The 25,671-nt window shown below is 37.0% G+C and overlaps 1 protein-coding gene across 8 annotated transcripts; it reads right to left on the bottom strand.

Moving 5' to 3' along the window:
- Positions 1-707: 707 nt before the first annotated feature.
- On the bottom strand, positions 708-25,671 carry LOC104589368 (uncharacterized). 8 transcript variants are annotated; one of them, XM_088889163.1, is made up of 17 exons: positions 25,532-25,671; positions 25,293-25,348; positions 20,891-21,013; positions 20,341-20,400; positions 20,126-20,227; positions 13,245-13,328; positions 13,037-13,155; positions 12,812-12,913; positions 10,460-10,576; positions 9,982-10,038; positions 9,804-9,870; positions 9,195-9,338; positions 3,321-3,383; positions 3,199-3,237; positions 2,764-2,870; positions 1,577-1,748; positions 708-874 (listed from the first exon to the last, which is right to left on the bottom strand). In XM_088889163.1, exons 2-16 carry the CDS (start codon positions 25,308-25,310, stop codon positions 1,646-1,648), a joined length of 1,305 nt encoding a protein of 434 aa, XP_088745289.1. In that variant the 5' UTR covers positions 25,311-25,348; positions 25,532-25,671; the 3' UTR covers positions 708-874; positions 1,577-1,645. The 8 variants fall into 8 exon arrangements, with proteins under 8 accessions (XP_088745289.1, XP_088745279.1, XP_088745280.1 ...); XM_088889153.1 differs by lacking the exon at positions 25,532-25,671 and having other exon boundaries at positions 25,293-25,456; XM_088889154.1 differs by lacking the exon at positions 25,532-25,671 and having other exon boundaries at positions 1,577-1,733; positions 25,293-25,456.

Genomic DNA, 25,671 nt, shown 5'->3' with positions numbered 1-25,671 from the left:
AAATGCCTATGTGGTAGCAACAGGCCCAAAACGAAAGAAAAAAAATTATTTTCTGATAAAAATGGCATACCAATGCAACAGTACCATTTTCTCAATAAACACTTTTAAGGAAATGGCATTGGTTCCAAAGATGGCCCTTTATTTTCATCTATTTAGTATAAACACATCAGCTACCAAATGCAGATGTTAGATGTACCAACAACTTATATGTCTTCACTCGTTGCTTTGAGGTCAACTGCCAGCTTATATGGAATTTCCCAACTGAAGTTTAATAGATCATAGCCGAAACAGAAATCTAATGTAAAAAATCTTAAAAACAAACATTGGCGGTGTTTGGTATGGCTTTTGTTTATTTGATAAATGGTGTCATGTCATCACCAAATCAGCATTTATCTCATCATGCTGATTCATAAGTATAGGTATTGATAAAAATTGGTCTTGATTTATGTATGCACCAACCATTGGAGGAAGCTTTATTTTAATGTTTTCGTTGCATTGATGTGACACCTAGTTATCAACAAATCTTAAAAAAACATTTATCAATCACTTTTTTCGGTTTTAAAAACAAATCAAATACAAACATTTATTTAATAAACGAAAGCTTTGCCAAACGTATACATTATTGTTGGTGGAGTACTCACAACTGCTCATATAAACATTCTCATATTCCTATCAGATGTAATATGGGAAAGCTGACAAAACATCAATTATAAATAAAATTTAAAAGTTCATTCTCCATTCAAAATATTTGAATCACAAATACATCTTAGTTTCAAATTGATAAACTCTTTAATACAATTTCCATCATCAATTTTCAAAATTCAAAAAACTTGATTTACAAAAACTTCTCTCAAAATCCAACGAAGATGAATACCTGCACAAAGGATGAAAACAATAATAAATAAATTTGCATCAAAACCATAAAAAAGCTATCAAAAGTTAACAATAAAAGGGCATAAATAAACTATCAAAGCACATGTTTAAGTAAAATGGTGCCAACACCCAAATAACAAGATGATAAATTGTTCAGATTTCAATGCCTCCAACAAATATGGTATAAAGACCTGAATAAGGAATGAAAAAGAATTATACTTTCAGATTTTACAAGGAGATAGAGAATAAAAAAGCTATAGAATATTATTAAAACCAAAAGATAGTGAAAAATGATATGAACCAATACCACTGTTTAACCAAAAGATACTACAAAAATATTTGTACATGAATGGGTATTCAATTAAAAACTTAAATGAACTACAATGTTACAATACAATTTCCAGCCAAAACAATTAAAATTTCTTACTTGTAATAATTAGAAAAAGAAGTCCTATCATTTATTACAATTATTTGCTTTATTTATAATTAATTATTCAGTACTGCTGACAAAATAACGAATTAACTCAAGGGACAAACACAAGAATATTCCTTGTATGGTATAAATTCTCCTCCAATGATCCTGCACTTACATGGCTGGAATGGGTTCTCATTAGAAATTGATTGTCTTGTTTATCTGAATCAAGATTCCCATATTTATCCAAATAAAAAACAGGTTTATATACATTAAAAATTTCATTATCACCTATTTTCTATATTTTTTCTGTTGTTGATCCATAAATGTGCAGTGCTCTTCCACTTTTTGTTCTCTACTTTAGTGAAATTGTGCAGCTTGTTCGTCTAGGAGATGAAATCGAAGAAGTGAAATTGTGCAATTCCGGTTCACTTTTGCAACCCGCTCACTGAAATAAGACAAACTACCAACAACAGTAAACCAGAATCTGTATTCAAATTATTTGCAGTTGCATACTTCTACACCATAATGAAGTCCACAATAATTTGGTGCGGAGGTATAAAATGGAACCAGACAACCAACTCAAGAGGGGAAGAAAGCAAAGAAAAAGAAAATGTAAAGCTCAGTTTGGAAAGAGTACAAATACAAATATGTGCAGTGCGAATACATACAAAATACAAGGTTTTGCTCTCTGTGTATTTGTATTTGTACTCCTTCCAAACTGAGCCAAAGAATCAATCTTTTGGCTCAATAATTGCCACCCCAGGAAGATAACATGTCCATTTCAATTTTCAAATAAGCAATCATTTCCCTTGGTTTACATCCTACTCGATGAAGAAACAATGATATCATCACCTACCCCTTCATTAACATCTTGTAATTTTGTTTATACTGAAATGTTATTAATCTTGACTTGTAATGGAAGCTACAGGGTTATTGTTCCGACTTTCCAAGGGCCATTATAATTGCTTCTCCCCAATTAATTCCAAAGGAAATTCCTTTTAAGTATTTTCTATTTCTGGATTTGGTCCAAGACATCAAATTCTCCCTGCAATAAACTTTGCATTTATTCTGCTATTAAAATTCTCTTAAATGATTTATGAATGGCCATCGGAAAAACCAGTTACGATTTCCTGCCACTTGCAAAGCCAAATTGCATTTTATTATTGCAAAGAATGTGATATAATTACAAGGATTACAATATTACATTACATTAGATATGAGAAAACATTTTAACTCAGGTCAAACTTGGATAGGAGAAACAAATGTTTGGTATTTCGCTGTTTTTTGATACACAAATGCTCCGTTCTTGAGCCCTGTATATATCACCACCATGCTTTTCTGTCAGCTGTACTTGTATTTTTAATGTTGCTTGACGCATGCTTGTACTATGCAAAATTATGTATATTGGTTTTGACCGACATTGCACTCTGTAGGATTTATGAAGATCCAATAAACCAGCACTACCTACTGCTTACTGCTTTGCTGGTGTTTGAAAAGGATCAATCCAACATTGATCCTCCTCCACTGCCTTCTTCCATCTATTTTTAAAGATCTCCAATTCAATGTAGGACTGTCTCCTCACCTATATAAACAAGAATAGCAACATTTCCTATGAGAAAACCCACTAAGGAGAAATACAAATTAAACCATATAAGATCAAAGAACTCATACTATCCTAGACAAAAATGGCCATACACGATGGGGAAGTCAATTAGTGATGTATGAAATAACATCACCATGGACAGCCGTAGAAGATGAACATTTCTAATTATATCAATTTCAAAAACTGAACCTGATGATTCCCATAATAATTAAACTACAATGATTATATTGCAAGTTTCCATCTCAATGCTATGTGGAACTTGACCAAATACATCATCTATTATCACAAAGGTCATTGTGAGACTTACCGCAGATCTATCATTATTCAAATGGTTCCCAGATGGAGGCTGCAAATCATAAGAGAATGAATAATCACCAATTGAACAAATTATGAATGTGGCAGGAGCTGCATTATATACACAAATCATACCTGTGCACCAACTCTCCGTAAGTCCTTAGTTGGAGAATCATGATCAAATACTTCAGAACTTGGCTGCACAAATGAGCATAGAATAGCAAAAAATATTCAGTAAACCAAATATTCTGAATCAAAAAACTAACCAGACAGTAAATCTAATAAACCTGATATGCACACACATTATTGGACTTCAGCATAAAAAACAGAATGGATTTTCCATCTCCATTATAACCCCTTAGTTATTATTGTTACTCCAATCATCTCAAGAATTCAAGTACCAATCCAGGCAAGACGGTTAAGAGTTAAGACAGAATTGGCATAGGTAACCACTTTGGCTATATATGCCTATCTTAAAGAGGCCCACCAATTGTACAGGGATGTTCAAACATATGTACTGTATCTGGGTACAAATGGATTTACCTACATATGTATATCTGCATGTATTTAATTTGCTTAAATTTTTTCTTATACATAGTTAACATGGAAAAGTATAAAACCTTTAATAAAAACTTGAGCAGCACACCTAGACTCCCCTTTGGATCTCTGTCTTAGCTAAAGATCATGACATCACACAGTTGCTAATTGTTGGCGGGTCTTGTGACATCACACAACAAGATCTATATGATACAATTGTTCATCAGTCTCAAGAGAGCCCTATCTTCCCTTATCTTGTTGTTACTTATCACAAAACATTGTTATACTTGTTCAATTGTATGTAGAACTCTTGTAACTGAACATCTATATAATACAATTGTTTTCGAGGTCTCATATGTTTGAGCCCCTCCCTTCAGATTGTCTTGTGTTTGATTTTATCTTATATGTATCTCAGAGCACCAATACCAAACAGTAGTAACTCAGTCTCCTTCCTCTAGCCACACCGACAGAAGTATGGGCATCACTGACCAATTCATTTGCAACCCAATTCAGATCCAGAGTTTTACAACTTCAATGCCAACTCCAGATCATATGAAAGGTGCACTGTCGATTACAGATTATGTTCACAAAGTGAACTCCATTGCCAACAATCTTGCATCAGTTGCAGAACCAGTTTCTACAAGTGATTTCATCCCTTAAATCCTTGCTGGACTCAGCTCTGAATACGAGTCCCTAGTGATTTCCCTTTTTACTCATTCCAATAATTCATCCCCATCAGTGGATGGTTTTTTCAAAACCACGAGGAATGGCTTGACCAACATGCCCAACCTGCTACAGATCCAGTTATGACTGTGGTTGATATAGCCAATGCTGCTCCTTGCAACAATCCAAACCCATATCAGTTCAACCAACCCAGTTGCGCTAGGGATCATGGATGTGGTGGTCAAGGACAAGGCAGGGATTGTTGTAGCAACAACACCCCTAACACCAACAACAGGAAAAGTCCCATCATGTGTCAAGTCTGCAGTTAACCCAATCATGGAGAACTTCAGTGCTATAAACAGTGTGGTGTTTATTATCATAGTGAATCCTCTCCTCTACTCCAGATTTCCACACTGGAACCTCTAGTGGCTCTGATAGTCTGGATCCCAATTGGTATCCAGACTCAGGTTCTATCCACCATCTCAACAACTTTAAACACTTCATTGAATACTCTAGCAACGACTAAGTAAAATGGGCAATGGATCAGGTTTGGATATTATGATGTTGGCTCATCTTCTATCTCTACTAACTCCAAATACTACTCTTTAAAGAATGTGTTCATTGTCCAAACTATAACTAAAAATCCGTTGTCATTAAGCCAATTTATATGTAATACTGATGCTACTTTTGAATTTCGCAGGTATTTCTTTGTTGTGAAGGACCACCAAAGGAGACATCTTCTTCAAGGGCTGTAGGTCCATAAATTGTTGTTAACACCCATTGAACATCATCTAGAGTGTTTTGAAGTAGAATGGGCACCCATTGAACATCATCTGCCATTATTCAAGGTCCAATAAAGCCTCCTTTGTTCCCTCTGAACTTTTGGAGCTTTTTAGATCAAAGCATTCATAGCACCCTCACCACCGCCTACATACCTCTTCTCTATTGCTTCAAACGAGGTCATTACTTAATTTTCTCAGTCGATCATCGGTACACCCAAAAATTTGCTTATTTCCCCAAAGTTTGATTTCACCCTGTTTGAGATACAGTTTAAACTTCCTTACAATGCTCTTTCCTGCCTTCTACTTCATTTGCAAAGGATATGTGTGTTGGATCTTGCCCCTGAAAACATTTGTCCTCCGCACTCCCCCCTTTAATCTTCTTTTATCTCCCCATTTGAGCCTCTTATTACTAGAAGGGGGAGATTGAGAGTGCCTCCTCTGCATGTTTCTTGCGTAGTTGAAAAGGCATCAAGGACAAAGAAGTGCAAGGTTTCCCAACTGTGCTTGTTGATTCTATTTGCTTTGATGCCTGTATACAACATCTAGAAAGCCACCCTGGTTACATACTGTTGAGTTGGGCCGATTTCAAGTTATTGGGCCCAGTCATTTATTTTTTATTTTTAAGTTGTTAAGTTAGGAAGTTATTGGGCTTTAGAACCATTACCATTAGTTTATGTTTTTAAGTTGCGACTGTTCAGCTACTTAAAGTAGCCGCCCTACTAAGGGCATTCTTGTAATCTTTCATTATTTTATTTTAAGTATATAATTCAGAGGGGGTGGCGGCCAGATTAATTCAATTCTGGCTTCATCCCACTCTCTTTTCTTCTTCTCTCTCCTTCTCTCTTGCTGAAACCTTTCAGTGTCCTCTACTTTTCTTCACAAAGTATACATCAAAAATAGTTATCAGCAACTTCTACTCATACCTATGGCAAACAAACGAGGGAGATCTGACCTAGCCTCGGAACTTGCCGTTGGATTACTCATCACCAATTCACCATCAAGTGAAGTTGGGGAAGTCCAAACCCAAGTAATTATTGTGTTACTATAACATGACCTTCAACTCATTTGTTGATCTTCCTCTAGAGAAAAGGTGTCCCCTCTTCTTCTTACGAACACTTTCAGTTGGGCTGAAGGCAATGGTAGATCAGGCCTTGATAGGATTTGTGGCTAAACATGCAAAGGTTGAATAGTTAGGTCTTTGATGGGTTGGGTTACAAAGAGGGCTAGAGTATGTTGGGCTTGGGCTTGATTAGGGGTACTGGATCAAGGGTGAGCTTGAGCCTGGCTAGAGTTTACTCAGCACCATCAAGTGGAATTGGGGAAGTCCAAACCCAAGTAATTCTTGTATTACCAATACCTGATCTTCACCTCATTCCATGACCCTCCAATAGAGAAAAGGAGCCCCCTCTACTTCTTGTGAACACTTTCGATCCAGAACCTTGGGCTGAGGGTAATGGTAGATCAGGCCTTGATAGGGTTTATGGCTAAACATGCAAAGGTTGAATAGTTAGGCGTTCAATGGGTTGGGTTACGGAGAGGGCTTGAAAATGTTGAGCTTTGACTTGATCAAGGTTACCGGGTTGAGGGTGGGCTTGAGCCTGGCTAGAGTTTGGGTATATAGCTAAAAGAATCAGGTCAGGGTTGGGTGAGTGGTCCAGAAGGATTTGGGGTTGAGGGTGGGCGTGGTCTAAGTTCATCTAGTAATTTGTCAATTGCTGGATGTTAGTATTAGAATCTAGTCTTTCACAGGGATGTTATTTAGGGTTCTGTAAGCAATACAAAACCGCCGTGTCCCATCCTTTTTAACTAGTAAAACTAGAGAGGAGAATGGGCTACGGATGGGTTGCATAATTTTTCTATCAACCATTTCTTGTGCTTGTTTCTAACTTTCGAACTTCTAAAAATAAGAGTATCAGTACGGTCTTACATTAGTTGGCAAAATGGCATTGCATACGACAAGAGTGCAATGCAATGGTCATTCTCACGTTGTAGAGGAAGCCCTTTCGATTCTTCAAAAACCACTGGATATTGTTGAAGTAACCTACTACAGCTGGTTGTGATAGCCACCAAGCCCATTGGAGCCGTTGGGCTGGCCCAATTCGAATCAATTTGAATTAGGATGGGCCAAGAAAGATCTGTGACCTTCTTGACTAAGGTTGCAATTCTGATGGGCCCTGGGCCTTTCAACATCTGCCCCTTGAGGTGTACTAAGGAATCCGCCACATGGAAATCCATGGTGAGGCTGCCCTATCATAGGGCACTAGGCTTAATTGTTTAGCCACTGGATTCCAAAAACTATATCTGCTCCACTGATTTTAAGGGGTATAAATCTACAAGGAACTAATGACCTTGGTAGCAAGCACCTTAAGGTTGTGGATGGCTGAACCAAAAGCCCCAACTACTTCAGAACTTGAGTGACATAATTGAAAGTGTTGCCACTATCTCTGAGGATTGACACATGGCATCTTTGGATCAATCCTGCTACCCTCCTTGTTTGTGAATAGGCAAGGTCAATCAATGTTTGCAAGGACACTTCTTGAGATCCTTTGTCCATTGTTCCCATTCTTGGCCGCCAATTGGTTCCTTGCCACCAGTAGAGTTTACCTCGGGACCCTCAGCCTCCATTTGAAGGAGGAACACTTGTTGGGCCATGCAACAGCGGCCAAGCCCGAATTTCTCTTCACAATTATAGTAGAGACCCTTGTTTCTACAAGATTGCATTTCAGCCAAAGTGAATCTCTTGAATTGAATGATTGGGTCCAGGCCAAAGCTTTGTGGTTTGCCCAAGATTCCTTGCTCCCAATTCGGTGAACCTGGTCTACATGCAGGTCCCACCAATCGGCAAACCCTCCTTTCTTGTCTTCATATAATCGAGCTAAGGCCGCCAAGTCAAGAACAGAGGTGGATTGCATCACCTTCACCTCCAGCTCAGCCACTCTTTCAGTCCACCAACAAAAATTCCGACCAGCACACTTTCTAGCCATATGCCATTTGATAATCTTGAATTGATCCCATCAGCCATAGATTTACTAGGCTCTCATCATACTCAAGGTGACTGAATTCTGCCCAAGAGATTCAAGGATGTCCCCGCCAATACCACTGATAATACAATATTGCCTCACTTTCCATGTGGGCAGAGGCAAGAGACACTCAATCTTGGTTAGACATCTCATTGAAATTGAACTAGCACTCACATAATGTAGCCAGGGTGTAGGATCACCACCTGAGAACACTAGAAAGTCTAACTTCCCAATCCAAGATGTCCTTAATCAACTCAAATGACTGGTTTTGTTGTACACTCATGATCTTTTCTAACCTCATTCTATAACATCTGTTCCATCCTGCTCAATAAGGCAGTGAAGCTCTCCTTGATTTCCTTAATGTCTACTGACATTCAATGGATTTCCACCTCCACCGACGTTGTCTTGGTATTAGGCATCCTAGGCTCTGATACCAAAATACTAGGAAACTACCTAACTCAAGGCTCTTTAAGGGAGCCAAACTCTTTGAAGGTGAGAGAGAGAGAGAGAGATTAATTCTTGAAATGAATGCTCAACACCTATTATTAGCCTCTTTTCCACTATTTGTACATTGTAATACAATTTGTTAGTTCAACTGTAACAACCTCTTGCAATCTGTTATGATCTGATATGGTAGTTGTCCTTCAAGTTGTGCAACTTGTAGAGCCACTAGTGAGCTGATGTGGCCTCTTCTTATACACTTAGCTAACCACTCTGAGGTGCTCTCCAGGTGACTATCAAATATCTTTGAGACAAATAGGTCCAATTTGATCCCAGATTTCCACTACAAAAAGGAGAATTTACCAGCAACCAGATGGCAATAAATAATCCTGAACACATTCAAGTTCATGAAATTGGTAAGCTCAATTTATCAAAATAACAAGTAATAAAGAATATGTTCTCTTGAAGATTCCACTCTTCTTCTTGCTTGAATGCTCCATACACAATAAATTCACAACAGTAAACTTAATCCTTGTCACGTGTGTTTAAAATGAAAGAATATCTACCTTATTTTCATCAAATCGCCCAAGTGTAGGGAGACCCTGATGAACTATGTACTCAGAATCCACCACACCAACATTTTTTGTTCGATCACCTTGTGCACAGTAACCAAGTTGCATGTCCAAGCCCCATGCATGGATCAAGTCATTCTGTGAAACCAAAAGAATCTTAGTATATCAGCTAAATCAAGCATACTCATGTCTTCAAAATCATAGAAAAGTACCATGTCCTATGGTTAAGCCTCATTTAACTGATCAGTGACCATTTCACAAAACTTCTGCCCATTTTGGCCTTTGGTGGATATTAAAACCCAGTCTTACAGAGTTGAATGTATAAAGGGTTTGACCTGGAGTTCCTTTTGGTTACATAGTTCTGGTATCACTGATTCAAATGCATCATCAAATGGAATATAAGTAAACATGGGCTGGTTTGTCAGTTTTTTGGCCTTCAGTTGATTATCATAACCACAAGTCCACAACCAAGTGCAACCATAGAATGGCTCAAACCAAATAAATAAATAAAAGGTGGATTGTGGTGCAATGGGCAGCTCAGGTAAATGACCCCCTTGCCTAAAGAAGTGTATGACCAATTAAACCATAGAAGAGGTGGCACACCTGGATCATATACCATGCACATCGCCACGCTGCTCTTGAAAACACGGGAGCCATCATTTCTACCCATCTGCAAAACAAATTTTTAAGTTTCTTTTTCATTATCCCTGTACAAAATAAGTTAACTTCCTTCCAATAGAATAACAAAGCAATATCAACATCAAGGAATGGAAGTCTTCACCCAGTGCATGGAGGGGCAGTACTGTTTCCATCACATCTCCTGTTTTTGTATATCCTCCTGTTAACAACAACAGACCAAAACCAAGTAAAATATATATACATATACCAGTCAACAGTCATATTGAAGCTAACCAAATAAATATAATTAGAGGCATTGTTTGCTGCACATTATCAACACACACATGCTGCATGGGAGTTCAACATCAAGTTTGTGCTACCTAAGAGATCTCTTCTTTCAAACGCCATTGGATGATTGTATTCTTTTCCTGATTACTTACTAAAATGTTTTGACTACTCAAAAATTGTCAGATTGAATATTTATAGTCATCTGAACATCATGATCTTAAGCAAAAAACTTCTCCTAGGCTGGACTCATATGTCCTATCTCCTCGATGTTCATAGCCTTAGTTGCAATCAGCAATGCACAAATGATGGAGTGGCCCTTTCAGAAACATCACTAGCCGAGAAAGATAAATAACCTGTGCACTCTTGATCTCCTTCCACGTACAGTAATTTGATGATGAACCTCTGATCTAGAAGGATCTAGAGCTGGTTGTGATATCTCCAGTCCTTCATCTTTAACGATTGAAATATACCTGCATAAGAGCCAATATATTCCAGAATATTAATTGCAAGCACTCAACAAAATTTCCATCTCAATCAAGTTTCAAAATATCAATATGATATGCCTGATACACATGTTTTAAGGGGTTTTAAGAAAACATTTTATAGAATAACAAAACTACATAAAAACAGGCCTTCTCTGAAATTTTGAAGAAAAAAAACTAAAAGAAGTAACAGACCACTGTTCAAAGTATCAGTAAACCCCTTCTGGATTATTGGGGTCTATCAATACTTTGAGCCTTTCTCAATAATTTTATAAAAAGAATCAACCTGACAATATAAGAAAAAGACTTGAAAGCTTTTTTTTTTATTTAGGTGGAAATTTCTATTTTCTTCCATGAATTTTCACAAGCTCGGCTTGGCAGTTCTGATTCCAAGCCAGATAGAGGCTAGTGGCTTAAGTACTGCAAAAGATATCTGTTTGTCTGAATTTGAATCTCAAATCCAATCAAATTAGGGCAAACAGATAACCAAATTCAATCTGTTTATAATTGGATCAAATATGGATCCACATCCAAAAGCATAGTTGGTATCTTGGTATAAGGTTTTTTTGCGTTGAATTAAAATGTACATATACATATATCTACATAAAATTAAAATGCATTTATTAAAGTGCTATAGGTTCAAGTCTTAAAGACGTAACATGCAGGAAATGGCGATTTTAGAGGAATGTAGTATTAAGATGGACCAAGTCCCTTTGAGAATGGCAATCACGGTGAAATGGAAAAGACCAAGCGGCCTAATTTTATTTTCGAAAAAATAACTTCACCTTGCTAAAGTATTATGAAAACCTTTATACAAACATGCAAAGATGTAAATATAATTTACATATTTATCTACACGTGCGAAGCACGTGCTGCTCTTCTACTAGTATGACAAAAGAAATATATGCTAGATACATCTCAAGAAGACAAAAAAAAAAAAGAAATTAAACCAATTACACCTATGGACCCAAATCATGGGTAGTCAACATCAGATGGGAGGCATACTGATGGTAAGGGAGTGTTTGAGAGTTTGGTTGGGAAACTATTACCGATTAGTATATGCATTCACCTACAAACTCACATTTTAAAGCTACTAAAAGGATTTTGGCTTATCAGAAAGGTCAACCAGGCCTGGGTGTCTTGTTTTCTGATCATAAAAACACATGGATTGAGGCATATACAAATGCAAATTGGGATGGTTCTGTGGATGATGGGAAATCAACTTCATGATATTGTACACTAGTGGGTGATAACTTGTCTCTTGGAGAAGTAAAAAGTCAGTTGTGGTTGCTCACTCCAGTACTGAGGCAGAATACAAAGCCATGGCTCATGGCTTATCCAAAATGTTGTGGCTTAGATCACTTCTTAATGACTTGAGGATTGAGCAAGAGAAGCCCATACTACTATATTATGCAGTCAACATTACACATAACCCCATTCAGCATAATCAAACCAAATACACTGAAGTTGATAGGCATTCTATTCAAGAGAAAATGGTTCCTGGAAATGTTTGTCTGCCTTCTACAGCCTCTAAAGAATAGCTAGTCAATAAGCTTACCAAGGGAGTTAAATCTCAGCTAGAGTATTATGTAAGCAATCTCGGCATGGTTAACACCTATTCTAAGCTTGAGGGGGAGTCTTGAATAATGGGCATGTAATCATTTCGGTGTTTGGGTCATCATTATTTATTTTCATTATTGGGCTTCCATTCTTATTGGGTTCTTTGGACCTTTGTTTTAGTTTCTTTAATTGCTGCCATCCTGTTAGGGGTATCTAATGTTTCCTTTATTTTGACATTTTATATAAAACATAGTGGGACAACATAGAAGCTCCCACAATTCTGTCTTCACTAACACTATTCTTTTTCTCCTCTTCCTTTCGCCTTCCTTCCCTTTATAATTTCTGTTCTTATAACTAAATTTTTATTTCTGTTTATTGCTGGTTTTTTCAACAACTAATCACAAGTTTAAACAAAACCGACACTGTATTGCTCCTTAGATATATGTGCTACAGTGATGTATGACAGATTCTATTTTATGGATTATTGCTCACATTTATAGCACTCCATGAAGTTAGTTGTCATTTAAAAGGGAAAACAAATACAATTTGTATTTCATAATGACGGTATAAAGAAGTTTTAGAGAAACTCTAATTACAAAAATGCAGAAAGGGCTCACTGGCAATTATATTTTCAAAAACTCCCACTAAGGTAGCAACACATACCGTTCAGGATTGAAGTTTTCTACTCCAAGGTCCTCATCCCAAAGGAAAATGTAATTGTACTCAGGGAGTATATCTGGATGCATGAAACGCTTGGCAAACCACCTAAATCACAATAAAAACTAAAATAAACCATGTAATTGCAAATGCACAAGTTAAAAATCAGAAAAAAGGTCCTTCCTATTAAAATTATGAGTCAAACTACCATTTGTTTATTATACACCTCACCATTTAGTTTGATTGATTGCTGATACATGTATGGCCCGGTCACTCCATTCTAAGTCCATCCATTCATCAACAATGCCATCATAATGGAAAAGCATCACAACAAATTGATTTGATGGAAACTGCAATTGGGATATAAAATAGCAATTAATGCAAAATTAGGCCAACAAATATAATGAAGCTGACAGTGTAGAAGTTAAAGACTGTTTACCCTTTTAACCATTTTATTGACATTTTCCTTCTGCTTTATTCCAGCTGCAATGGCCAACAAGCTCCTCGGAGGTTTTGCATCGTTCTGGTTGAAATACAAAGAGAATACAGCTATTTTTATATTTTGCAATATAATATTACAATTAAGCATATAGAAGGTTGCATTATTTTCACTATTGCTTATCCTGTTCATTATTACATTGGTGAAGCAGATACTAAAGTAAGGAAAGAATTCATGGAGAAACAAATCAGTTTTTCAATTCCAACATACACCAATTTCAGAATTTTTGGGTAACAAGGATGTTCTTAATTTTGAGTTTTTTCAATTTGATATCTAGTTGTAGGTATCTTAAGAATAGAGTTTCAAATTCTAGAAATTTACTATTATTTGGAAATTACTATTAGAGTTGTTTAGGAGTAAGTCCTTATTTGAGTGTCAGTGTGTCACTGTATCGTGGGTTCATCTTAGTTTTTAAAGCAATTAGAAGTTGATTTGGGTCAGTTTCCTAGTCCAAATTGGACTCTGTACGACATCCAAATTCTCATGGTGAGTTTACAAATATAGTCATTGTAGTAAGGAGGACTAATTTGATGAAAGAAAGTTTGGTTTAACGAATTCTGGTTGCTGCCATTTGCCAGTAATTTTTTATCTCTTCCCTCTCATATTTCTCTTTTCTAAGTAACCTATTTATTTGCTGCATACTCTAACAGCAAGACTTTTTACTTTCTGATTTCTTACTCATTCTTTGGTAGGCAGCAAGATCTCTACTTCATTCTCCATCACTTTTTATCAGAATCAGGAATTTATTAAAGTTTGAAATTAAAAGTACAACCAGTAATTGGAAAGTAATTCCATCTACCCGTCATATCAACAGATATGTCAGTTACAATTTTTTTACAGGAAACGGTAACTTTCATTAGAATATTAGATAATTGAAAAGATTGCAGGCTTACCACCCACAAAATGGATGGAAAAAGAAAATCAAAAACTTACGAACAGGCCCAAAACAAAGCCTCCCTAGTAACTCCTTGCTTAGCTAAAGTGTCAGCCATTCCATTTGCTGACCTTCTTACCCAATTAAAGTGCACCCCAATCTCCCTTGCTAAGCTAATAATCTCTCTTAGAGGCTGTCTAAGAGACCACACTCCCAGGTTTCCAGTTTGCATCCACCCTATTACCAGCTTGGAGTCTCCTTCCACTTCTAATTGCTGCATGCCCCATTGTTTCGCCATTTTCAAACCTTGAAGTTAGGCCATTACTTCTGCCCTTAATGAATCTCCCACACCAATTGGGCCCGAGTAAAGGGCCAAGACCTTTCCTTTCTCGTTTTTGTACACACCCCCAACTCCCGAGTGACCTGGATTACCCAAGGAGCTTCCATCAAAGTTTAGCTTCACCTTGAACTGAGGCAGTGGTACCCAACAATCTTGTACCACAGGGGAGGAAGGCGAGGATATAGCTATAACACTTCAATTTCTAATTAAGTCCGCTGAGGAGAAATCCTTGAAGAGATGTACTTTCAGCCAGTGCATAACCTTGATGGTGACAACCTCCACAAGTGATTCCTTAGATTTTTCTTGCCTTAGGAAGATCCTATTGTTTCACTCTTCCCAAATTGACCAGTTGCTGCCTATATACCCCTTGCCTAAATAATGAGTCCGCCATCTCATTTGCAGTCCTTATCCATCCTTAATCAACCAAATCCCTTTCTTCATCCCACAAAGCCCACCAAATTCATAGGACCCTGACCCTGTCCTACATCAATTGGTTCACCAATTGGTACAAATGCTCAATTTTCCTATTACAACCAAACCTTTTAATATTTTAGGTGCATGCAAATTTTAATATCCAAAAAGGTAAAATTAGCAACAAGAGAATCCAATAACAGATCTGGCACATATCCTGTACCAACAACATAGTCAAATAAAGTCAAAATAGGTATTTCAGGTAAAATGAAGGTCTGGGTATCAAAGCTAATAGGGAGGTCTTGTCCTATCTTGAGGGTCTTAAACATCTGAGGACTATAGATTCCCTCACATATAATTGAGGTCATCTGAGATAATATAGTAACAAGGATTTGTAGAAGAGGTGACATGTCAACATCCCATGAAGATGGTCATGTTGTAAAGGAATCTGTAATAGTGACTACCAGTTTAAACACATAAAACTCAGTCTCATAGATTTTAGCAGACTCAATAAGCTCATAAGTACTCTCACTAATGGAGCTCCTGGTGGGAATGTAGAGAGTATCAGGGTTACTTAGCTAAAAAGGGCAGCCCAATGCACAAGGCTCTCAACAATGTGGGATCTGGGGAGGGACAGATGTACAAAGCCTTACCCTGCACATACAGAGAGGCTGTTTCCAAGAGTTGAACCCTGGTCATCCAGGTCACAATGGAGCAACCCAACTGTTGCAGTGCCAATAAATTTACTTGCATGAATTGCCATAGTTTCATGCCTACCTAATTACATAAGGTTCACATGTACCATCAAATTTATTTGATTTTAATGGCTTTTTGCTATGTAATAAACATAAATAAATAAATAAAAGGAAAATGCTAGTGTCATGGACATGACCATCACAGTCCCTCTAAACATAAGGCAAAGACTTGACACCAATTAGGAAATTTATTGGTGACTCAAGCTGCAAAGTTCCTTCCTGATCTGGAGGGAAACCTTTTTTTGATAAATAAATTTCATTAACTTCCATAAGAATCAAAGGATAACATCTGTTACAAGCATTCCAGTGTGAGGTGCGAGGTGCAGCCTCACTCTTTAACAAAAATATATAACAGATTTAAAAATGGGCCCAGTACAAATGAGCCAATGCATTGGCCTCCCTTCCCACCCACTGTATAGTTAAAATCATTTGTTGTGTGAGCCATTTGAACTTCTTCATTTCATTTCTGTAACACCAAATCACTGAATCTGGGTTCTTTAGCCAACCCACCACCACCTTGGAGTCCCCTTCTATCATCAATTTATTCACACCTAAATCTCTTGCAATCTGAATGCCTTGTAGGGCTGCATATAGTTCTGCCTTTAAAGAAACTCCATGTCCCATTGGTGCTGCGGCTGCTGTCGTGCTGGTGGTTGGCACAGGCCGTGCAGCCATCTGGAGTGGGGATTGGGGAATACGAAGAGTAGAAGAACTAAAGAAGAGTAAGAGAACTAAGAGAGTGAGTGAGAGAGATAAAAGAGAAAACCGATGGGCGATGGAGACTGTCAAACTAGTAGTCTGGCACTGCCGAACTTTCAATTGAAAGTTTCAAACCAGCAATGCCAAACTGGCAGACTGGCAATGCCAACAGTCTCTTAGACTGCCGAACTCTTTTATTTGAATTTCAAAAAAAATAAAAAATATAATATAATATATATAATATTATATAAATATATATTACTGTGTGTATATATATATCAGTCGGTTCGGTTAACCGTCGTTTTTTAAATGGTTAACTGAAACTATCGGTTTTTAAGAATACGGAACTGAAACCGAACCGACCGGTTCGATTAACCGATTTTTCGGTTTGGTTTTTTTGCTCACCCTTAATGGAGGCGGCTCATTGAATAAAAAATGCAATATAAAGTTTGATTTTGTTTTTAAATCTTCATTTGAATACGCTTTACTTGTTATGTTCGTGTATAATAGGTTTTTTAAAAAATTTATTTTAAAATTTAAGCTTATATTTTTTATTAATATTATGTTTAATATTTTAACTTTTTTGCTTTTTTTGAATTTTCTGTCATTTTTATATTTTAGCATTTTTTATTTTTGTGCTTTGCTTCAAAAAGGTGTGCACCTCGCCTTGTGCATACCTTGGGCGCAAATTGCCTTTTGCGCTTCTAAAACACTGATTTGGTTACATTTTTATGTTAGGATCATGTGTTGTTAGTTGGATTAGTAGCATATAGGGGTGCAGGGTGGACTCCACAACCGAGGCCAAGAACATTGCCCAAGTGAAGCTGCCAAGGAAGCAGTTTGGATGAAAAAATTCATCCAAGAATTAGAAGTCGTACCATTTAAAACATCACCCATTCCACTATTGTGTGACAACACTAGAGCCACTACTCAAGCCAAAGAAAGTCCACTCGAAGTAGGAGTGTACAATTGGTCGGTTCGGTTCAGTTCGGTTTGGTTCAAACCAATGACCTAATCAATTATTCGGTTTTGACAATTCCTCTAACCAAACCGAACTGAATTATATTTTAGAACCAAACCAATCCTAACCAAATTTGGTTCGATTTGGTTGAATTTTCAGTTCAGTTGGACCCTGGTTCCACATAAATGACAAGTATTTAATAAGTGTTATTAATGAACAGTTAAAATGACCCCAAAACCCAATGGCTTTAATAAATTAACTATTAACTATTATTAATTAAAAGATAAGATGACCCCAAAGCCCAATGGTTTTAATTAATTAGCTATTATTAATTAAAAGCTAAAATAGGCCCAAAGCCCTATGCCAATGGGGAATTGGCGAATTGGCCATTTTCAAAAATAATTAATGATTAAAGAACAATTAATGACTAATAAACAATTAATAATGAGTCTAGGTTTTAATTAACTATTATTAATTGTTCATTAGGAAATATAATAATTAATTAGCATAAAGTATTAAATAAAACATTAATGTTTAATATATTTAACTAAATAACAGCATTAATTCGGCTTTCAGTTCGACTCGGTTGAAAATTTCAGTCAAACCAAACCAAAACCAAAAACCAATTTTTTAAAAAAATAAAAACCAAACCAACCCGATAGCCTAATAGCTTATTCGGTTTGGTTCACTTCGGTTTTTGGTTTATCAACTGAATTTGAACACCCCTAACTTGAAGTCAAAGCATATCAAGAGGAAATATCACATTCTCTAGGAGATTGTTGGTAAAGGAGACATCCAGATTCAAAAGGAAGCATCAACGGAAAATGTAGCAGACCCATTGACTAAGCCACTAACACAGAAAGTGTTTGAGAGATATGTGGATAGTATGGGACTGAGGCATGTGCCTAATTGGACCTAAGTGCAAGTGGGAGTTGTTAGATAGTGTATGCCCTTAAGTTCAATGTAGTCCTCAAACTTCTCAAAACAATTTTAGGATGCTCAAACCAACAACATCATACATTAAAATTATTCCAATTTTATGGCTGCAGGTGGACCCTCCCCAAGAGGTGACAGAGCTACTAAGGCAGCTATTGCTTGGGGAGTAGGGATGGCAATCTCCCCCATAAAACCAAGGCCCCACCCCGCCCCACTTTGAACAGGGTGGGTTTTCCCCAACCTTAAACGAGGACAGGGCAGGGACGGGGAAAATATTTTTGCCCCGTACCAGGGACATGGTAGGGATGGGTTTTGCATTTCCTCAAACCCACCAGAACCCAATGGTAAATTAGTAAAATATCCCTAGATTTAATATTGACTTATAAAACATCTCTAAGTTTTTCCTAAATTCTTAAAATCCTAGGATCCCATAATTCCATTTTTAAAGTACCTCAAAGTGCCATCCCACATTTCCATAATCCTATTTGTAAATTATCCACAAATTAGATCATTTTTAGGTGGTTGCCTTGAGGCGGGGAAACTTTAGGGATTCCTTGTCCTCGACGGAAAGTGGGTGCCCTGCCCCGCCATCGAGGATGGGGCAGAGTATCTTGACTATGGGGCGGGGACCGGGAGGGGTGACCCACCCTATTGCCATTCCTATTGGGCAGTGTGGGAAGAAAAAAATAACAGAATTTTTTATTGGAAAAAGTAAAACTTCAGAAGAGGTAATTGACAGCATAAAAGTGAGGAATACATTGTGGATAAAAATATTAGACAGTTTTCAACTTTTCTAGTAACTGGCATCCTAAGGGCATGGGAAGAAATAGCACAGTCCTCTAGAGAAAAGGAAATTCTAAGAGTTGAGTGGAAATCGCCAAAGGTTAGCAAAGTAAAACTGAATTTTGATAGAAGCTCTAAGGACAACCCGAAATTGGCAGGAATAGGTGGAGCAATCAGGAATGTGGAATGTAAGATATGGGAAAATTGGCATTACAAATTCAACAAAGGCAGAGTTACCGACTTTACTGCAGGAGTTCCAATTGGCAAAGGCTGTATTTGGTTGCAATGCAAATAAATTTGCACTGATGCCATGACAGTGCAAATGATTTGAATGTAAATTCTGATCTATTTTTGTTTCAAATTTTAGCTTACTTTGTTTGACTGTAGTACAAATGAAGTAAATTAAGATACAAAGCAGAATAAAGTAAAACCCAAAACAAAATTAAACAAGAATTTGCATTTTTTTCATTTGCACTCCCATGCATTTGTATTAGTGCAAAATAAAATTGCACTGCAACCAAACGCAGCCAAAGTAATTGGGTTTTCGACAGGTGGAAGTAGGATTCAAAAGTAGTTGTATCTTTGGTAAGATGTAATAGACATATCCCATGGACCCTTCTTCATGGAAGTGGAAAGATTAGGAAAGGATGTAAATGCTGAATTCAGGTTGATTGGGAGGAGTGCAAATGGGTTAGCAGATACTTTAGCCAAACAAGAGGCAGCAAGGCAGCATCTTTATTGGGCCTCTTTGTTCATTTGCAAGGCAGCATCTATATTCTGGCTGTATTTCTTGGGGATGACATTAGGGTCATCAGGTTGTACTTAATCCCATATATTTTTAATTAATGAATCAATCTTTATTGCTAATAAAAAATCATTCCAGTTTTTCTATGTTGCAGGGAAGAGATGAGTGGGGTTTGCACTGTCCCTAACAAATTGGAAGTAAAATTTAATTATTTCAGGTGCACTAGACAGAAAAACCATAAATTTCATCCATTATAATTCATTGTAAAAAGAAAGAAAGGAAAACTCTGACATCCAAGGAGATGTGAATTCACAAACCTTTTTCTTAGGGGAACCCCATAATGGCCGCATTTCCAAATTCGATGTACTGGAAACAATACCTCTAGGCAATGCGTCGCTTCCATAAGGCCTACATTCATTCTAAAATAATAAAATAAATGAGCAGCAGAACTTTTCAACCGAACTCTTGTGTTGGTAAAAAAAAATTATGCACGTATTTCTAAAGGTTAAAGGCTAAGGCAGATGAGACAAACCTCACACTTATTAGATTCAATATTCTGCACATTGTCAACCATTCCCCATCTAGTTAATTTCTGCAATATGGACCCACAAAATTATTCGAATCTGCTACTGTACTGTGTTTTATTCCTTTGGTAAACAAGTATGCTACTGTGTTTAATCATGATTTGTCCACATACAAACTGAAACATGAATATTATAACAAAAGGTTAACAAGGATAATAGCCGCTCCTGCCAAAAAGAGGAAATCCTAATAAAAGACACCGAAGATTTGTTCAAAGAAACTCATGCACATAACTGAAGAATGTAGATTTGAAAGCAGAAAAACACCAGACATATATGGATTAATTTTTTTATGGGTACATATATGGATTGATTTGAAAATCAAATAGCAAACGGATAGTCTCTTACACATCTAGAAAAGCTACACATATCAACAAAAAGAACACTTGACAACTTGAACAAGAAAATATTCCCTCATTGCTGGAAGATACAAGTCATACCTGTGGAATTGGAGTTACAGAATTTTAAAAGTTCATTTGATTTAGAGAAGGAAATGCATACCACTTTGTAATCAGTCGCAATGAATGCACTCCCTATGAAGAAAACTAGGAAAAGTAACAAAGCTGTAGGGAGAAGACTGCAAAGACATGATCTCCTACTTTTAGGGTCTGCCAGTACTGACACCTGAGAGCAAATGGAATAATAAGGAGATCACATCCAGATAATAAGATGGTATCATACTTGGTTGTTTTCCTACCAAAACAACTCATACTTAGTTGTTTAGCAGTGTTCCAAGACATCAATGAAATAAATAATTTGTATAACCAAGCAAAGCATATCTCAAGTTAAGGATGTGAGCTGAACAATAAAGATTATAAAGTACAATTTAGCCCTGAAATTGATATAAGAAACAAACTAAGACGGTCAAAATCATCTCTGCAATTTGTCTAATCCAAAAGAAAATGTGTCAATCTAATAAATTTGTTTGTATGATTGTGACTCATATCAGACCAACATAAAAGTGCAGAATAATAAAAAATGCCAACTTTGCATAAGATTGGACTGAAGTGAAAGAACAACATCACTAGTTTGACCATACTAGAGGTTCATAAATCAGCCCCAAAGCCAGGTCAAGGTGTCCAAAATCCAAATTTTCCATTGTTTCTTTTAACCCCAAACTATGCATTGTTACCCACTCCTTTAGAGTATCTGCACTGCTATTTAAAAGTGCTACTTAGCTTATATTTAACAACTTATTTAGGAAATCTTAACCTAACTTTTCTACTTGAAAGCAATTCTTGGTACTTGTAGCTATTTCAATTAAGAAAAAGAGCAATAATAAGAAGAAAATAAAGCCAAAAACAGTCCAGAAGATCTTAGGATGAAAGAGTGAAAAGACGAAGAAGAGAAGTAGAAGAACTAGGGCTGAACAGTCAAGATTGAGAAGTTAGTCCTACTTTTATTCATTCAATAATTACAACTGACTCCTCGTTAGAAGTAGAAAGCGATACAAAGGAAACAAAGTAAAAGACATATACTCCTCTTGACTATAAATAATAAAAGAAACTCTAACACTCCCCCTCAAGTTGGAGCATAAATATCATAAAGTTCCAACTTGCTACAAATGGAATTCATCTGTGTATGGTTTAGGCCTTTGGTGAAAAGGTTGACTAGCTAATTTACTGACTTCACATAAGGTGTAACCACTTCCCCACTTGTCACCTTTTCTCTCACAACATGGCAATCCACTTATATGTGTTTGGTCCACTCATGGAACACAAGATAGGAGGATACATGAACGGCAGTTTGATGATCACAAAATAGTTTCTAGGAGTAGACACATTTATCCAAATATCTTGTAACAAACGCTTCAACCACACAAACTCACATGTAGTATGAGCCATAGCTCTATTATACTCTGCTTCTGTACTACTTCTAGAATTACACTTTGCTTCTTACTCTTCCAAGAAATCAAATTGCCCCTAAGAAAGGTACAATAACACATGGTGGACTTCCTATCTATACTGAACCCTACCTAGCATGCATCTAAATACCCTTCCAAATACAACTCACCACCCTTGACCCTTCTTGTATAACAAACCCGCATCCAGGAGCACCCTTCACATACAGTAATACTCTTATAACTGCTTCCCAATGACTATTTCTGGAGTTCTGCATGAACTAACTAAGTACTCCCACACGAAATGAAATGTATGATCTAGTTCAGCATAGACAGGAAGCCCACCATACAAACTATTTCAACTCTTTAATTCCCTCTTCAACATTGCCTGTAATGATTATATTATCAACATAAATGGCCAAGGTTATCTTCCCCGCCGATTTGTCTCTGCTAAACACCGAATGGTCCACACTATACTGTTCTAACCCAAACTGCCAAATCTACCAAACCACACTCGTGGACTGTTCCAATTTATAGATTGCCTTCTTGAGACGATACACTTTACCTACCTTCCCCTAAACAACATGCCCTAGAGGTTGCTCCATGTACACCTCCTCAAGACCACCATGAAGAAAGGCTTGCTAGTAAGAAAGACTTCAACCGACTTATAGCAAGGAATGTAATTCTCTCCATTCAAGTTATTTGAAGCCATTTACATTGTCATAAAATCGTTAAAATTGTTCTGCAACCATTCATAAAAAATAAATAAATAAATAAAAAAAATTCATTCTGCAACACAACCACAACAACATGCTTACCACTTGCCAATGATGCCACCATCCTCAATATAGTAGGGATTGGTCTCACAAATCAACCCTAAAATCCACCAACAGAGTTCAGCCACCAGACCACACCAAAAAGCACAAATCAACATACTCAGGAACACTTATATGCATACCAATCAACACCAAACAAGTTCTCATATCTGAACTGCAATACTCACTATTATCCTCCTCTTCAAACTGTCAAGTAGAGGAGATTTAAAATGCCACCAAACTAACTTACTTCAACTAGGTTTGAGGCATTTAAGCCTCTCTACCTAAGGATGACCAGTTCACTTATCCTTTTTTGAAGATCAATTAAGGAGAGGGAAGAAGGGAAGAGAGATCTATGTTCAAGGCATCCAAGAAGAAGTGCTTCTATCAGTTCGTGCTATTAAGCTCCAATACCACATTTCAATTAGGAAAAATAGAGCAATGATAATGAGAAAAATGAAGCCAAAAACAGTTCAAAAGACCTTAGGATGAGAGTTAGAAGACAAAGAACTAGGGCTGAACAGTCGAGATCGAGAAGTTAGTTCAATCTCTAACTGCCGCCCATTTTTATTCATTTGATAATAAATAGACAAATTACAGCTTTACTCCTCATTAGAAATAGAAAGATAAAACAAAGTAAAGGACAAACTTACCCCTGTCAACTATAAATAAAGAATAAAGGAAACTCTAACAGCAGCATAAATACTTGGTTGTGAACATTCCACTTGCACAAGCATGGTATCGGCAGTGGTCAAAATTCTTTGAAAGTCCAAGGAATAGCTCGAAGTTTGTGGAAGTGGGAGAGAACCAGAGGAATAGTAGGTCCAAGAGAGAGTAACAGGGAGAGAGGCAGAATGTGTGTTAGTGTGTGTGAGAGAGAGAGAGGCAGAGATTTTGCAAATATTTGCCTTTATGTAATTGTCCTTCTCTAGAAGATTCTCTAGAATCCTCTGAATGGTAATAAATTAGGATGACAATACAGTTCAAGTTCAAACAACAGCCAGTAATGCAGGATAAATATCACTCATTTACTAATTTTTCAGAGGCATCATGTCTTGATGTCATAACTAATGTTGCATGGACTTTCTTTCCCATGTGGATGAAGTGTTTCTGTCAAATACATGTCAAACTCCAACACTCCATGTATTCTTGAGAGGCACCTCTACATAATACTTCTTTTTCTCCTAGTTTGTTTGGCATAAATGAACAGTTAATGTACACTATATTACAACAAATTTATTTATTCCTAAAAATGTTATTTAGTAACAAAGAGAGCGTTTTAGACCATGTTTCTATAGGTATATAACGATTATATATATATGGGCAATTTTGATAGTAAATACTTATCTGTAGATGTGTCCAACAATCCATGTTTCTGCTTCTTGCCAAGTCAAACTTATGGACAAGCATCATATTCTGATTGTCATGCCCGTGTTCATGCAACCCCAGATTGAAAACCTGTCTTCCCCAATTAACCTCTAACTCTACTAACCAGTAGAACCATTACGCCTACCCTAAGTCATACAGAACATGTTCTGCTATAGTCCCAAAGGTCAAAACGACCTGATTTGTGCATTCCTCCAGTCCTAGTCCTACGCCTTTTGGCATGTTTCTTGGGTATGTAATATTTGATATCAGAAATTCAGAACCTTTCCAGCATCCTCAGTTAGGCAGTTTGAATCAGGGAAGGGCTACCTGAAGCAGGGTGAAAGCCGTCTTATAAGGAGTACCCGGAGTGGAGTGCAGAGTGAGGAGTGCTCAAAGTGAGAACCGCCGAGTCGGAGCCTGCTAGTATGTTAAGATCATAAAGGTTATTTTTTCTTTCTTTTCTTTTTTATTCTTTGTTCATAAGACCCTAAAGGTTAAACGGCATGACCGCATGAATTAGCTTTTGCCATATCGGCTGGATAAGTAACATCAACATGTTGAATACTTCCACAGTTCCACTGGCTATAAATCACCCCAACAAACATTAAAGAAAAAAGCTATATTTCCAAACCTCAAATTCACAGTGCACCGACAATAAACAGAGACAAATCTACCAGAGGTTCTGAACATTCCAAAACAATACAGGGACTGAAATATAATCACCTAAAACCATTTAATGATGCATCGATCACAACTCAAATTCAAACAAGTATTAATACAAATAACCTTCTTCAGAGGATCTGTTAAAATCAAAATTTATAAACAAAATATAAACCCAGTTGGAAAAAGGAAATATATATATATAAAAAAACACACTTACGCAATTCGGTATCTTCATCTTCCATGAAACACTAAAACATCCACATATGTGACCAACTGCAACCCTCCACCAGTCAAGAACAGCGGATTAAAGATGTACCAAAGATCAAAACAGAACAAATGAAAATAACGCAACAGAGCTCGAGCAAAATAGGAGAGATTAACGAGCGGAAAATGGAGGAGGATGATATTTAATGAAGAGAAACTGGGTTCTGGCCTTCTGGGTGGAAACAAATTAACCTGGATTCTGGCTTTCCAATGACAACGATTCGTCTTCCTTGTTTAGGACCAGAAAACCGAAAACATAAACAAGAGAGAGAGAGAGAGAGAGAGAGAGAGAGAGAGTAGTCCGGGATACACGGCGAGAGTAAAAAAAATCA

Source organism: Nelumbo nucifera, chromosome 1 (genome assembly GCF_055504915.1).
Source record: "Nelumbo nucifera cultivar China Antique chromosome 1, China Antique-T2T, whole genome shotgun sequence".
Lineage (NCBI taxonomy): Eukaryota > Viridiplantae > Streptophyta > Magnoliopsida > Proteales > Nelumbonaceae > Nelumbo > Nelumbo nucifera.
Note: the sequence above shows the minus strand (reverse complement) of the source record. Positions and strands in the feature narration are given on the sequence as shown.

Excerpts from the sequence above, each read along its gene's own strand:
- LOC104589368 (XM_088889163.1), bottom strand. Across the intron at positions 20,228-20,340 it reads TTGAATCTAATAAGTGTGAG|AATGAATGTAGGCCTTATGG; the intron begins GTTTGTCTCATC and ends TTATTATTTTAG. Across the intron at positions 13,329-20,125 it reads GGGGTTCCCCTAAGAAAAAG|AACGATGCAAAACCTCCGAG; the intron begins GTTTGTGAATTC and ends TATTTCAACCAG.